This window comes from Dendrobium catenatum, unplaced genomic scaffold (genome assembly GCF_001605985.2).
Source record: "Dendrobium catenatum unplaced genomic scaffold, ASM160598v2 fragScaff_scaffold_1287, whole genome shotgun sequence".
Lineage (NCBI taxonomy): Eukaryota > Viridiplantae > Streptophyta > Magnoliopsida > Asparagales > Orchidaceae > Dendrobium > Dendrobium catenatum.
The window spans coordinates 4,463-21,181 of NW_021319749.1; the positions used below are offsets into that span (position 1 = coordinate 4,463).

Consider the following 16,719-nt stretch of genomic DNA (forward strand, 5'->3'; position numbering starts at 1 on the left):
TTTTTTTTTTTTTGGGAAAATTTTGGGGCATTGTCCGTACATTAATCACAAAAAAGTTACAAAATGAACTAGTAGGATGAAAAGTAACAAAACCTATGGAAAACAAAAGCGTGGAGAACCAGAAAAAATGCAAAAGGTTAACCACAAGAATCCAAAACAGCCAAAATGTCAAAATTAGGCTCAGGATGGACCAGCTGCCAATGCATCATAAAAAATGGGCTAAAGGATGTGCAGCCATAGTGGAGACGGGTTAGCCGGAGTGCCCAGATTTTCTAAGGCCAGCTAGGTGATGATTAACGGTTAGCACATGGGCCAAACCTGAAGGCAGCAGACAAATTATGCGCCCAAGTTTAGTCAACATAACCAAAAGTTTCTAGCAAAGACGATGAAGAGTAAGATGTAAGCACTTGGCCATATTCATCATAGCATGCTCAAAACAACAACTAAACCCAAAAAATCGGTTCCAAAACACCAAAACCCAAACAAAAGTGAAAAATAAGCCGCAAATCTTCAACTCCCAAACGAACTGGGAGAACCAATCGAAATCAGTAAAACTATCCCACAACCAAACATAGCTTATTGCAACCCGCAAGAGATGAGCCGAATTATATCTCCTGAAGAATGTCAAAACAGCCCTTGAGCTCATTAAAGTTTCTCGAAAAATTGACTTTAAGTAGTAAAGCATTCCTGATGATGGAAAAAAGAGAAGCAGGACTAATCCAAGCTTTTGCAAACCTATAGTTATTACTTTCCCTCCAAATGAAATAAACCGTGCAGCAGATAGATATAAAACAAAAGCATTTATCCTCCCTACTGAAATGCTGCAAACAATTAATGAAAGCCATAGATTGAATTAACGTCGGTCTAGGCAGGAAGCTATTGAAGATAGGCAAAACAACAGTGAGCACCATATAGGAGTAGTCACATTCAAAAAATAGATGTTTGTGGGATTCCATAGCTGAATTACAGAAAGGGCAAGTAGGACTGATAGGGATAGACCTAATAATAAGCAAATTAGTGTCTTCAAGCTTCTTAATTATAGCCATCCAAGTGTAGCAAGAGTATCTTAGGGCATGCCTCTTATGCCAAATGAATTTATACCAAGACTTCTCTTCCGAATTACCAAAGTAATGAGAGATAACATTTCTAAATTTTAGTTTGGTATAACCATCCCAGGACAAATACGGCAAATTACTGATAAGGGTCTCAAGAATTAGTTTTCTGATATGCACGGGGAGGGAGGAGGGGAGGTCCCATTGGCAATTTGTGATGTAACCGTTGACAAGAGTGTGATTAAATCCCATATAGTTATAGTGTTCATATAAGGACTTCCCCTTGCACCACAGGTCCTAGATTATAAACAGGTTACAAGGAGAGACAGTCAAAGAAATGATGTTTCTAATTTTTTGAGCAGTGAGTTAATTCGACTATTCAATTTCAACAGGAGGTTTTAGATATGCTAATTGTACGGTCAATTTATGTAATTAATCGGAAAGAATTAAAATTTATGATACCATGAAGCCGAATGCTTTCGGACGTCAAAATTACACAAGACACAACGGAGAACCATACTTTGCCAAAACACAAAAATCCAAAGTCTTAAACCGCTAAACTTAACTTAGTTAAATCAAAAGATATTGTGAAAATACATAAAATCCAAAACGATATCCAAATATCTGCTTGCAAATAATATGTTCTTTATTACTCCTAATTATCTGTAGGCAGCTGCCATATGCCTTCATTCCTCTCACCTTTTTTATTAATCATTTAAAATTTCCTCCTCTCTGCAGCAAACGCCGCATCACCTTCAATCTGAGTCAATTAGATAATTATGTAAACCAAAATTCGGAGGCCGCCCTCAAGGTGTTTGTCATTTTGCGTCAACGGCTTCGCCCTCATTTCCTGTGGACACGTAGTACATGAACTCCTCATCCTCGAGAAGCGCCGCCATCGTTTCCGGAGCAAGACAAACCTCGATGTCGACGCTTCCGCCGCCATACCTACCAGGAAAAGCCGAAAACTTGCCGTCGAATTTATTAGCCTTGCCGCTTCTCACCGCGACCGGACCTCCCCATCCGAAATCGTTACCTTCGTACATTGGAAATCGCGGTGAACTCCCCATCGTGATGCCGGCGCCGTCAGGGTTTCCTAACGGAAAGCACCGCGGCGCCGCCTCCCAGTCTGCCACGCCTTTTCTTATCTTCTCGTCCCAGTGTGCCGCCACGTTCCGGTGAAGCAGCTCAGCCGCCCACCATAGCTCGCTCTCCGCCACATCCCCCACCTTCGCCGTCGTCGGGAGGCTCTGAATCGCGTTGCCGAAGTAAAACTTGTCGATCGGCGGAGAAATCCTGTGACGACAGTTCACTGCCATTCGGAATGTCGTAAGCGCCTCCGGCCGAAGATGCTTTCTAGCCCGCGTCACCGACCGCCACATTTGCGCGCACAGAGACTGGAAAGAAGATATTTCTTCCCCCTCCGCAATAAGTTTCTTGTCGTGGATTCGCTTCCCGTAAAGCTCCGCGTTGTCGTGTTCCCAGCGGTTTGCCCTTGATTTGAGCTCACGAACTGCCGCGTTTGTGAAGCTGAAAATCCTCTCCCGAAGCGGCGCGCCTACGGAGAAGGTAACCTCCGGTCCAGCGCCGCCGGGAAAAAGGATCACAGCAGTGGAATCCCCGAAGAAGTTGCGCCGCAAGTCCGGCGGGCGTGAGATCGTCGTCGTAGCAGGCGAGCGGCAGAGTTCGGCCCAGGCGTTGAAGAAATTCCAAAAGGAAGTGCCGTCGACGACGGCGTGGTTGGCCGTGCAGCCAATGAATACGGCGCCATCACCGAGCTCAGTGAATTGAAAGGCGGCGAGGGGGCGGAAATGGCCATCGTAGCTGACGGCACCGTCGAGGGCGAATAGGGACTGAACTTCCATGGGGACGTCGTGGGACGGGCGAAGGAGCAGCTGAAGGGAGAGGGATGGAGCGGCTGCATGGATGAATTCGACGCCGACGTCGTTGCAGGAGATGAAGATGCGGCCGTCGTCAGGATTGGTAGTGAGTGTGCCGGCAAGGCCGGGGAAGAAAGAGAGGGCGCGGGAAAGGGATCGAGTAAGTAGGGAGAAAAGACGGTGGATTGGTATGTGAGGAGGTGGAAAAAAGAGACCTTTTTGGATATAGTAGCATGAAAGCATGGGAAGGTCGGAGACAGAGAGCTTCAGGTCGGACTCAGTCGATTTCCGATCCGGCAGCACGGTGCATTTGGTAATAGGTTGGACAAGTGGGGATTTGGTCGCCGGCAACTGCAAGGAGTTGGAGTTTATGATGGTGGCGGCGGAGATAGGAGAGGCAGAGAGAGAAGGAGACATCGATCAATCTCTGTTTTAATTTCCCTATGGGTTGCTATAGGTAAGTTCTTAACTTGATTTGGATCAACGTCCTCTCTCTCGAAATTGGGCAGCTGTGGGGATGAGAGAGTGGAAAGGACGGGGTTATATATATCGTGAGAGGGGATGGGTGGATTCATGCATTTGGGATTGGTAACTGAAGCCAGTGCTGTTTTTGGCTGGATGAGTATGAATTATTAATTCATGGGGGGGAGGGGGGTGACTAATTGTCATTATTTAAATGATCACCGTCCAGTATGATCGCTAGATAGATTGAGTGTTAAATCTTAGGTTTGTTTTATTTATTTTAACTCAGCAAGATGGGATGGGAATGAGATGGGATGGGGTCATGGGGATGTCCTATTACTCGGGAAATTAAGAATAAGTGATTCAGACGACAGCCGACCATTTTAATCACATGGGAGCGCTGATGATTTGGATGGGTGGATCAGAGACAAGCACGCTGAGTTGTGATCTTCATCTCCTCCGCCCATCATGCATCAGATTAATATGAATCTTGCTCTTGCCTTATAGGCTTAGGGTTACTGATTAAATAATTTATTAAAATTATCATTTCTGACTTTTTCTTTCCTTCATGAGATTAAAAAAATTAGATGATTTATCTATGATACACCATAAAAATTTTATCTTGAGCAGGCATGAATCTCGGAGCAAATTTGAGCGGAAAGTTTCCGAAATTAAATCTACGATCATCCAAATTTCGATTTCAACAAACTTTTAGTCGAACTGAACATCTCGAAAATTCGACCCAATCCGAGCACAAATTCGACCCAATCCGAGCCCAAATAGATCCAAATTGATGACCCGAAGTGCATTCGGAAGGTTCAAACCATAAAATAGATGACCAAACGATTTTCAAATATGACATGCTTATAAACGAATCAAGCGGCTTGACAAGACGCATCCAACGAGCCCAAGATCGCCGAATTCTGATGTCAATATGACACTTAAATACTTGATAAACGATCCACAATCAAGGGAGTCGATATCGGTCATCCATATAAAACACTCTAAACATGCTCTTCATCTTCTCCCAATTTACCGGTCATGCTACCCCCAAATAATTATAAATAAACCCCTCATTCTTCGTTGAGGGGGATCTAAAAAAGAAAATGAAGAAAGAGAGATATCAGAGTTCTCTTGCCCCCAGATTCCTCCTCCTCAACCATCGCCCGACCACCAGCTGGCGTCAGATTTCTGCCAGTCCATCGAACGTTGATGGACTTCCGCCGATCCCTTTTGGTCGCAAGATTTCAACATGATGATTGACTGTTGTAATCTAGTCGTCCTCAATCTTAAGGACGAACCAATCATTTGTAATCTATTCAAACACTAGTGGAATATTTCAACTAGGCGTGGCCTTGTGTTTTTTCCCTTCATGATTTTTCATGTAAAAAATTATGGTGTTTATATTCTTTCTCTGTTTATGAGCTGGATACTTGTGCAACGCTAAGGCTTGAAATTTGATACTTTACTGTCCGAATATTCTAGCTCGCAACAATCTATATACCATAATGTTTAATGTATTTATATATTGAATATCAAAATTCTTCTATTTATTTATGTATCCTAATCTCTATATCATGACAAAGATAGCACTAATGTCAACTAATTTAAAACAACATATGTATTTTCTTACATATTTTTTATTTGTTTTAGGCATTAAAGAATTGTATACGCAAATAAAAATATTTATATATTTTATAGGGTAAATTTTTAAACTAAATGTAGTATAATCATAAATTAGCCTTATAACCAACTAAACTCAGCAAAGTCGCCCATTTAACGAGCGACTTGTTGTTTAAGTAAGTCGTCCGTCAAACAGGCGACTTAACCCTCTCCCTTTTATCACCTGTGAATCCTTATTTTCGCCAGTTTATCCTGATCCGACGACCGGTCGGCCCCATCCTAGCAAAGATGAGCTTAAGGTAAGATTTTAGGCCTTTATTAATTTTTTTGGAGGTTACTATTATTATGTTTTGTGGTTACCATAAGTTAGGTGAAGCTTTTTCTAAGTTTATATGGTATATTTAGTTATTGCCAATATTTTTTTAATTTAATTTTATTTTTTTTTATTTTTTATTATTTTTTTAGGTTTAGTCATTTAGAAATTTGTTGGTAAAAAAGCTTTATATTAAACTCTTTTGCCAATGTATTTGTAGGTGATCAAAATATTTTGTTATTTGTGTTTTTTTTTCTTTGTTGGGATGTAAGTTTTTTTGTGTTTTTTTAATATAATAGGAAGCACTGGGGGTTACCACAACCAATTAGAATCAATATGCGTGAGTTTTAAGTTGTTGACATGTCTTCGAGGTCTTTCAGGATTTATCTTATAGATGGCAGAACATGCATTTGTAGCTATGGGAAAAGAATTATATATCAAATCTCATGTTCACACGTAGTGAGTTGTGTTTTGATGCTCAGGAGAAGACACCATGATTATGTATCAGATTATTATACCTTAAACAACTACATATTGACATATGCTGGTGAATTTCATAACATCCCTGATCGGGAGACCTGGCCATCACATGACCCAACACGTGGCCTTCACGATCTCCTCCCCCAAAATTTCAAAAGACGTTCTGGCAGACCACGAACTAATCGATTTAGGAACACTAAGGACGAAGTTAGAGTTAGCAACAACATGCAATGTTGTGCATGTCACTTGGTAGGGCACAACATAAGCCCTTGTCCTACTAGGTTTATTAATTGTTCAACTCATTTATTTGAAATATGTTATGCTTTTATTAATTGAAATATGTTATTCTTTTTTTACTTACGTAGTACTTTTACAAATTATATTAATTATTGAACTTATGCAATTCACTAATTTTTGGTAGTACTGCTATAAATTTTTGTCCTAATTAGGCTTCATGACAGCCGATCCAAATAGATCAAGCAGGCACCGCAAGTGTCCATCACATATGGAGGAATCCACATAGCCACCTATACATATCATTCATCCCAGCATCCCTTCCCTTTCTTGCAACCACCGAGAAACTCATTCTGAACATGTATGATTTCTTGTTAGTTTGAACATATTAATTCTTTAATGTTATTTTCTTAATATTTTTTAATTTTTTTTCGAGGGACTATAATGGAGGCAACTTGACATTTGATTATGGTTTATGATTGGCCAGTTAACTGCCCCAGGTTCAGAAAAGCTTTGAGATTTATTAGATTGGATTGTGTGAGATAGATGAGTTATATCGGGATTGACCACCATTTGTTGACTGCTTTGGTTTAGAGTTGGTCAATGCATTCATATACATCCAATCTTGCTACTGGTGAAATGACAATTACATTACATGAGATATCAATGATTTTAGGTGTATAAGTTGATGGGCCTACTTTTGCGGGACATCCATAGTTAGTTATGGTAGACACTGGCTGAGCTAGCCAAATTCTTGTAATGATTTGCTTCGAAGGCATCCAAAGCCATATATTCTTTACCAGGACCCTTTTGACCCTAGCATCACTTCTAAGTTTAGGATGGGCCAGACATATGCTCAGACATGTGTCACACTGAGATGAACTTTTTGGTGTGATTCTTACCTAGATCTCTCGAAGATTGATTTATGGAGGCATATACGGGCATATATTTTATCCATTTTAGGCTGCCAATTGCTACCATATACTTTAGGCTCAGAAATTCATTTGCAATACCTGCCTTTGATGGAGGATATAACAGTATTTAAAACATTTTCACTTGGAGGAGCATGATAAACCAACAATAAGGATCCTTTAGGATCATCATCCAGAGCACTGCATGAGAAGTATAAAAACTCAAGGAAGAAGAAGAGCTAGTTTCAGATGAAAGCATCGATATGTTTTACTATAGCAAAGCAAGAGCATAAATACACAGATGTTGGTAAAGCAGCAAAATGTCAAAACTACTCTAGACAGTTACATAAAGCAAAAAGAGTAGGGTTTCTCGATTAGAGGTGAGGCGCAGCTGTTGTTAGTTGGTGCTCAAAGGAAGTGGAGAATGATGGCTGCTTGTCATTGTCCCTCAAGTTGATGGGCGGAACAACCATTAACTTGGTGCGAAGTGTTTAGAATTTGGAAACAAGTAGAGGCTTTGTAAACATATCTACGATTTGGTCGTCAATTGTTATGTTGTGGACAACGATTTGCTTAGCATGAATGATGTCCTGTAAGAAGTGATGGTCGATCTCTATGTGCTTAGTCCTCGCATGAAAAATTGGATAGCATACTATAGACATTGACGAGATAATGTCGCAGAAAATGGGAGTTTGCTGTGAAGATATGTTGAAATCATTACAGAGATAACGAATCCATATGAGATCGGCGACAGCAACATGGGAGTGGTATTTTGCTTTTGTAGATGATCTAGCAACTGTAATATATTTCTTAACAGACCACGCTATTAGAGCTTTGCCAAGAAAAATAAAGTATCCAGTGGCGAATTTGCGATCAACTGAATCACCGGCCCAATCCGAACCGAAGAAGGCAGTAAGTTCAAAATCTATTTTTGGGAGAAAAAGGCTATTATACCTTATAGGTAGCGTAAGACCCGTTTAAGTAGCTGGTAATGTAGGAGTAGAGGTTGATGCATTTGTTGACAAAGTTTTTTGACGGCAAAAGAAATGTTCAGACTGATGGAAGATAAGTATTGTAGAGAACTTACAAGATGGCGAAAAAGTGATGGTTGAGCGAACGGTTGTTGCAAGGAAGAGTCGGTGGGGAATTCGGTAGGTAGAGGTGTTTGTATTGGTTTGTAATTAAACATAGCGAGGAGGTCTTGAATGTATGAATTTTGGGTGAGGTGAAAACCAGATAGAGTGCGAGTAAAGTCAATGCCGAGTAAATGAGAGAGATGGCCAATATTTCTTATTTGAAATTTGTTGTGGAGGTTGGTTATGAGGGAGGAAATGAAAGCGGAGTTGTTGCCAGTGATAAGGATGTCATCGACATAAATTACTATGTGGACTTTGATATTATTTTTAGATAAGAGAAGAAAAGACGGGTCGGCGCTGCTGACTTGAAAATTTTGAGTGTTGAGGTAGTTTGTTAAGTTAGTAAACCAAAGGCGAGGAGATTGTTTTAGGCCATAGATTGCCTTGTGAAGAAGGCATACATGATTTGGGTATTGAGGATCTTTTTTAAAATCTTTTTTTAATCTTGATTCAAGGGAAGGAAACCATGTAGTTGTATGGTTGAGCCATGTAGATTGTTTTGTTTATTTTGCAAAGAAGAAAGGCATTAACAACATCAAGTTGAAACACTTGCCAATTGTGATGTAGAGCGACCGTCAGAAATACAAGGATGGTAGGAAATTTGATGGCAGGGCTGAAAGTTTCATGATGGTCTATGACGTATTCTTGTTTATATCTCTGGGCAACTAGGCGAGCTTTGTGATGAGCTATGGAGCCATCAACAAGACGTTTAATTTTGTAGATCCATTTGCAGCCTATGATTTGGTGATTAGAGGGTGGTGGGACAAGGGACCAAGTCCCTTGAGCATGATGAAAATTAAACTCGACAGTTGCATTTCGCCAATGTGAGGATTTGCTGGCTATGGTGTAAGAGGTGTGGATGAGATCTGTAGTATGAGTAAGGTTTAGAATTTGGCGGGGCTTGAACGAGCTAGTTTGAAGTCTTGTGATAATTGGGTGATGTGGTATTTTGGATGTGGGGGTAGAGGAGCTCGTTGTGGAAGTTGAGAATGTCATGGGTGAGGAAGCAAGGGATGCAGTTGGTGTGGGGGAGAGGCAAGAGACAGAAGGAGATTGTACTAGGGAGGAAGCGATTGTAGGTTTGTGGGAGGTTAGTGAATCTGTAGTAGGAAATTGATTAGTGGTAACGGGTGGGAATAGTGAAGTTGAGGCAATGGGTGATGAAGGGCTTGCTGCAGGTTGCATTGGCGGTGTTGAAGGAAATGTAGTTTTGTCAAATGTAAAATGTGGGAGACATAAATCTTTCTTGTAATAGGATTGTAGCATTTATAGCCTTTTTTGATGAGTAGCATAGTCGAAAAAGATGCAAGGTATGGAACGTGGTGCAAGTTTATGTGGAGCATATGGGTGAAGTAAAGGGTAGCAGCGACAGCCGAATATTCGCATATGGTGATATGTTGGTTGAACTTTATAGAGGAGTTCATATAGAGATTGGAGAGAATTATGAGAGGAATGGAGTTGGTTTATGAGGTAAGGAAAAGTATGCATTGCTTCAGTCCAGAAGGAAGAAGGCAGTTGAGCATCGATTAGAAGGGTTTTTATAGAGAGTTGCCTGAAGCTACCAGGGCAAAAATGGTCAACATAGTGAGTTGCATTCATTTATTGCAGATCCGAGCGTGGGAGAATTTACATGTTTGGAGACCGCTACTTCACATTCCATGCCTTGTTGACCTCGACATGATGAGTGTGGGATTCAGGTATACTAATAATTTCTACAGTCATTTTCACATTTTTTCTTCTGATTCTATGTCTGGTTTGATTTTCACAACCTTGCTAAATTAAAATTAAAAACAACCCATTTTAAATGATAAATTAAAATTGAAAACAATCAATTTTAAAAGCTGAATTAAAAATTGAAAAATGATCAAATAATTTGGATCATTAATAATAATTATTTTAACACATGATGCATCCAAAAGGACCGCAGCTAGTCTCTGATGATATCTCAAGGACCTTCAATATATTTTGAACATGATGTTTTCGTCTTTACCAGTAAATATCAGCGATCCTTCACAAAACTTTTGACACTCCCATCACTAATTCTCTATGTTATTTTATTATCTAATATTTTTTATTTCTTATGTCCCACCAAGCGAAGCAGATTGTGCAAGCATGCCAAGTGCAAAGGGACAGTTGGTATTTGAGGGATTTAGGATCAGTTTGAGATAATTTTTTTTTTCTAAAATAATTTTTTAGTACAAAAAAATTTTTGAATTAAAAACTTTGTACTAAATTAAAAAAAAAAAAACAAAAAGAAAATTATCTCGATTGGGACAGTTTTTTTATTGCTTATGACAATAATTTTTAAGTAAAAAATTAAAATTTATGTATTAAAAAGCTATTTTAAGAAACAATAGGAAAACGGTCCAAAACGAAGCCTTAATCACAAGATTTTTTATAATATTTTTTAAAAAATTATCAACAAAATTAAATGACTCACATTCCTATAAATTCTTTATCACGGATGAGAACTAGATAGCCACCCAACTGTCCATAAACGGGTTATTGTCGCTCTCAAGATGGTTATACCTTTACGAGAGAGAGATAAATCCAAAAGATAGAAAGTATTTTGATTTGATTATCAACACGAAAAAGAAAATTCTGATTAAAATTTGATATTAAATTCTTTGAAAATTTTGATTTTGTTTGAAGAAATTAACACAATTAATCAATTATTATAATTATCTCAAAATAAATTTAAAAAAATTCGAAGTATTCATCCAACCCAGTTTTTCGCCTATCTACACCCTCTGTGATTGTTTTGGTTTTAAGTGTCTTTGGTTGAAAAAAGAATATACGGGCTTATTGATTTTAGGAAGAAATTTTGTGTTAAAATGTTTATAATATTTAAATTCAGGGTTTAGAGATCGATGAGTGAAATATATAAATGTACTAATTGATTTAAGATGTTCAACGTTGAATATTATATTAAAAATTTTGCCAGCATATCCTAACATACACATTTTTTTTTTCCAAACTTTCAGATAATCTTGAAATTAAACTGGAAAGAACAGACTAAATTAGATGAACTTATAATATTTGTAGGCAAGCAAGAGTTTGGGAGATGGTCCCATATCCATTTGCTTTTGCCTGATATATCTAAGAAAGGCTATCATGGTGGCCATAAATTGAGTGGGTGGGCTATCGTAATGACAGTATATTGATAAGCTTGATAGATTCATTGTGATTGTGCACTATCGCTTCTATGCAATGGAAAAAGCTGATAGCCCATTCTCATCGCCTATTGTCTGATTCTCCTATATTAGTCTACATGCAAGATTACAACATTTTAAGTGCAATATTAGTGCTGATTGACCCCATAATGAAGCATGTGTTCATGCACACTTACCACAACATACACACATGCTCTCATTTTTCATTTCTTGCATCCCGCACACATCCATGCTCGCCACCCCTTAAAGTGAGGCTAGCGCGCACCGACTATTATTTTTACACAAGTTGGTGTCTTTCATGCTAGGGCACACTCATTAAGAGGCATCAATGTCATCTCTCAACTTCCATTGTCTATGAGACATCCATCCCTATTTATTTAATCACTTCATCACCTTTTTTACCGAGAGAAATAATAAGCTAACTATAGAGCATCATAAGACTTGATATTTTTACATTCAATCATCATTTTACGCAACAAACAACTAGTATGCGACATCCATCAACCATGATTTGTTATGCCTTTTTTATCACCAAATCTCTTTGCATCCGCAACCAATTAACTCATGATTTATGATGTCCACCTTCAACAATTACCTAAAACTCATCATTTGATGACAATTCTTAACATCTTAAATGTTATCTTATTATTCAAGATAAGCATTGCACCAACATTTAAATATATTTTGTTTAAGGACTTTTTTTTCAATGGGCCAAACACTTTTTTTTTCTTATCTAAAAGTGAGGAAGGGATGTAATCGAAAAGCTATAGATAACAATAAAATTAACGAACAAAAAAACCAAGCAAACATGCATGCACAAAAGCATTAAGAAAGATGTCATACAAACTTCCAAACCAAAAAAGCTTGGATTACAAACCTTCCATTAAAGGAGCTCAAAATATCTTTTTCAAATGCTGATTATACTACAAAGAGTATCGAGACAATAAACTTTATGAAATATATTAAGTTGGGTCATATGACAAGAACATGCATGATAGGTTTGGCTCACCTTCTCCCAGCCCACCTAAATTTTCACATACAAATTTTACCAACATGATTCATCCTATCAAAATAGGGTTACCAAAATAACATTTTGGCTTGGTTGTTAATTAACTCTAATTAATTTAGTTTATAAACTTAGTTACTCAACAAGATAAGCACAAATATTTATGTGCAAGGTTCCAGAATTACTATTTTAATTTGGATTTATGTTTAAAATTATAGATACAAAATCATATATCTAAATTTATATGGAATAAAATAATAATAAAAATATTTTATGACTTATATAATGATATTAAATGTTGTATCTTACTTAATAAATAAATTATAAGTGTAACATAATTAAAAGAATGTTAGCTTATTTATTTAATAAATTGAGCCAAATGATAATTTAGACAAGTCATGACATATTTAACACGAACTGAATAATAGGAAGCATGCATGATGATGGCATGATGACATGATGCATCACATCTCTTTCTCGACAACGTGAAAGGTATTGCTTCTTAATTAATGTCACATAACAAAAGGCCATTCTATTTTGCCTATTCCAGCGACGACTCACTTATTATTATTATTATTATTATTATTATTTTTAAATATAAATTTTTAACACTGTAATGGTCGATATGCCGTTAATGCAACACGTGTTTCATTCTGTTTATAGCATCACTGAATGCCATAAAAATCTATCTATTTTAGTGTGGAATTATACGATTATATATGACTATTACTTTTTTTTTAAAGTCATTTCAGGACGAAGAGGTGAGAATTATAATTGCTTTTAGGTATTACTCTAACTATTCTGCTACACCAAATGAATAATTTATTATCTCATTTTCTATATATTTATATTCTTCAATATATATTAAATTTTTTTTATTTCCTGACTCCCACCTGAAAACTTAATAATTAATAGCACTGGGGTATTATAGATGAAACTTTTTACTTTTTAAATCCCATATGAATATGTCTTAATTTAAAAGTTCAACTTTTTACTAGTCAAATTTTTTAAAAATTTGATAAGTCACCAAAAATCCTTAGATCTAGCACAAATCTCATTGCATATATTGGTCAGCAACATCCAAAATTAACATCACCCGAATGTGAATTTCAACAAACTTACATCAAATTTAATGTCTCAGTAAGACGAACTCTACGACATCAAAATCGGTCCAATTCAATCGAAAATGAGCTTAAATCAATAATTTAAAGCATATAGAGAAGCTTTAGAGCATTAATTGGATGACCAATTGATCTTTAAATATGACATGCTTATAATCGATTCGAGCGATTCAACAAAACGAATCCAACGAGCCCGAGCCCAAGACCACTTAATCCTAACATATTTAGAGATTATATGATTGATTATATGATTTTTTTAGGTAATTTACCCATCTTCATTCATTTTTTAGTCTTTATTACAAAGGTTTTTAAGCAATTGCCCCCAAAAATTTTTAAAATACTATAGTCTTTAGGTAATTTCTCCCACCAAATAGTAAAGAGAAATCATCATTGAATTCTAAAAATATCCTTCAAACCAAAATTTGTTCCGGTTGCGCCTTGACCTCGCGACCCGGTCCCAATCGGAGACTTAGACCATAGGCTAGAAAGTAAAAATAGCTCCAAGGCTAAAAGAATCTCAGAACTCCATCCTGCAACCCTCGCCACCCAGCCGTCGTTGTTAGACCTATGCTCAACCATTGCCATATGAACATCGCTCGACGACTACAGTCCTTCTAACCACCGTCGTCCTCTAACTACATTCGCTCCACCATTGCCGTCAATCAACTACAGTCCCTTCGACCATCGTCGTCTACCAACTGCGATTCCTCCGACCTCCGTTGCTCGCCTACCGACTAAGACCTTTGTTACTCGCCGACTACAGTCTTTCTGACCTTCGTTGCCTGCCGACTACAGTCCCTCTGACTTTCATCGTTCACCAAATATAGTCTATTTGACTACCGTCACCTGATTGCGGTTCTTCTGTTTACCGTCACCTAACTATTATCCTGTCGACCAACCAAACAGGCTAATATATATTCTTTTGAGAACAACTCTCATATCACTATATTCTTCAAACTCTAACCATTTAAAGTGCTCTATATGATATATATTTGCTACATTGAGCCAAAATCTTCCTCCATCCAAAGTAAGGGCATCATTTGTAATCTACTACAAATAGTAGAATCATTTTAACTATGCTAGAACCTGTAGTTTTTCACATTTTTTAGGATTTTTCACGTAGAAATGTTGGTGTCTCTTATGACTCTCGCATCCCCCTCTTTTTTTTTTTGTATATGTGCTAAATCTTTATTCAAATCCAAAATGATAATTAAGCTCTTTATCTATCTACTATTTCGAATGTTTCAAGACTCAACAAAAATATATTGCTAATTACACATAATAGCAACCTTAATTAAAACCCACACCATTGGTTTTTTCTTAAATAGCTTGTGTATCTGTTGGGTGTGAATTTGAAATTCCTTAATTGACTCAAAAGTAAATAAATAAATAAATAAAATAAATAAATAAATAAAACATTACGAAAATTGAAGAACTTAGTCACAATTTACAAGATATAAACAAGTTTTTATTGTTCATATTTCTTTACCAACCCTACGGCAGTATAATTAATCTTCGAGCGTCTTGAAAAAAAAAAAAAAAATCCAAATGGGTCTAGTCAGTTAGTTTTGTGCTGAAAACGGGGGGATGAATGGAAAAACATAAACTTTTTCTTATTTGCTATTAACGCCAAATTAAAAATTTATACACATAAATATCTTCATAATTTACTGCATGAATTTTAAATTTAATATATTCTCATAAAAATATCTATGAAAAAAATCATATCAAAATATTCTAACACAATATTTTAGAATCTCCCTCAAATTTGTCATATCACTGTAGAATCATATATTTTAAAAATATATAATAATTTAATTGTTTATTTGAATTTATATCAAGATTTTCTAATATAATTTTTTCCATAATTATTTTTAATAGAGTATACTAAATTTAAATTTAATATGATAAAGTCTAAATGATTTTAATGAAGGAGAATGATTTTTTATTCGGGATGACTTTTTAATCATTCTTAAAATAATTTTTTAATATAAATATTTAAATTTTGGCAATAAAAAATTATATAAGAATTGGAAGAGCAAACATCAGTTCATCACCACCCAAGTAGAGATAAGGTTTATCTGGTTTGCCCAAGACAGAATAATAGAGTATTAATTGTAGATTCATAGATGCCACTAAAGATTTTTAAAATTATTCATAAAATAGAATTCTTTATATATTAAATTTAAATTTATGCTTTGATAATTAATTTATTATAAAAAAGAGGACAAAGATAAAATAGAGGCTTTTATTTTATTATTATTTAAAGAAAGAAAAAAAAGATGCAATGAATTGGCTCTTTTGGTGTCCACTATCTCAGCCATCAATAGGAGAGGAGACATGCTTTGCATGACAGCAGCGAAGACCACATTGGCATCAGCCAAAGCAGCGCATTTGGTTATACCATTCATTGAACTTTTATCCTCCACTCATCTCCATGTCTTGCTCCCCCACCTTTCTTTTTTTCTCCAATTTCAGCGGTCAATGCCTCTTTTCTATTGCACTTGTCACAACCCAATTGCTTCTCTATATTTTAATTAAGATATACATACTATTCAGTGGTCAAAGTAAATGTGAGCTCCATGCATCGTTAGATTCCGTCAAAGAATTAATTACGCCACCATACACTTCCTTTGAAGGTGAAGTGGCAGCCTGTATATCCCCGTTCCTATACCTTTTATTTTAATTACTAATTTTACTTGGACACAAATACAACACTTATTTTAAGATAAATTGAAAATCTTCTTCATACGAATTAAATTTAAATTTTGTCTGCATATTTTAACGGATGGATTTGTGCATAAAGAAAAAATGTACCTATCAAATCCATTAAGATTATATGGATAGATTTGGTAGTAGCAGTAGCAGTAGCATTACCAACATGGATATTGGATCGCCCCCACCTTCTGTGGCTGCTTGCTATCAACAACAATAATTAAAATGGAGACATTTTTTGGCTCTGAGATGACATTTTAAAATTTTATATTATAATAAACTTAATGGGTCTGAAATTTATCATGATTATATTTAAACCCGAATATTCTGATCGCAATAGATTTTTCTTGAACGATGGATGGATGGATGGATGGATTAGAAGCTTCTTTGGCCCACCCAACCGAACCGATATTGTAAAGGATAATCATGAGTTTCTTTCCTGCTATTATGATAAACTATGACCATCATATATAAAAGTCCATTTTATCCTTTTCTATAAAGGATAATCTGTTCTCATAATTTTATTAAAATAAAAATTGATAAAAAATTCAGCGTACTAAATATAAATAAAATAAATTAATGAATAATTATATTAAAATAAAAAAATTGAAAA

At 36.3% G+C, this 16,719-nt stretch overlaps 1 protein-coding gene across 1 annotated transcript; it reads right to left on the reverse strand.

The window, feature by feature from the left end:
• Positions 1-1,484: 1,484 nt before the first annotated feature.
• On the reverse strand, positions 1,485-3,511 carry LOC110113529 (uncharacterized acetyltransferase At3g50280-like). Its single transcript, XM_020846165.2, has one exon. The coding sequence runs from the start codon at positions 3,347-3,349 to the stop codon at positions 1,871-1,873; it is 1,479 nt and encodes a 492-aa protein (XP_020701824.1). The 5' UTR covers positions 3,350-3,511; the 3' UTR covers positions 1,485-1,870.
• Between the last annotated feature and the right edge of the window lie 13,208 nt (positions 3,512-16,719).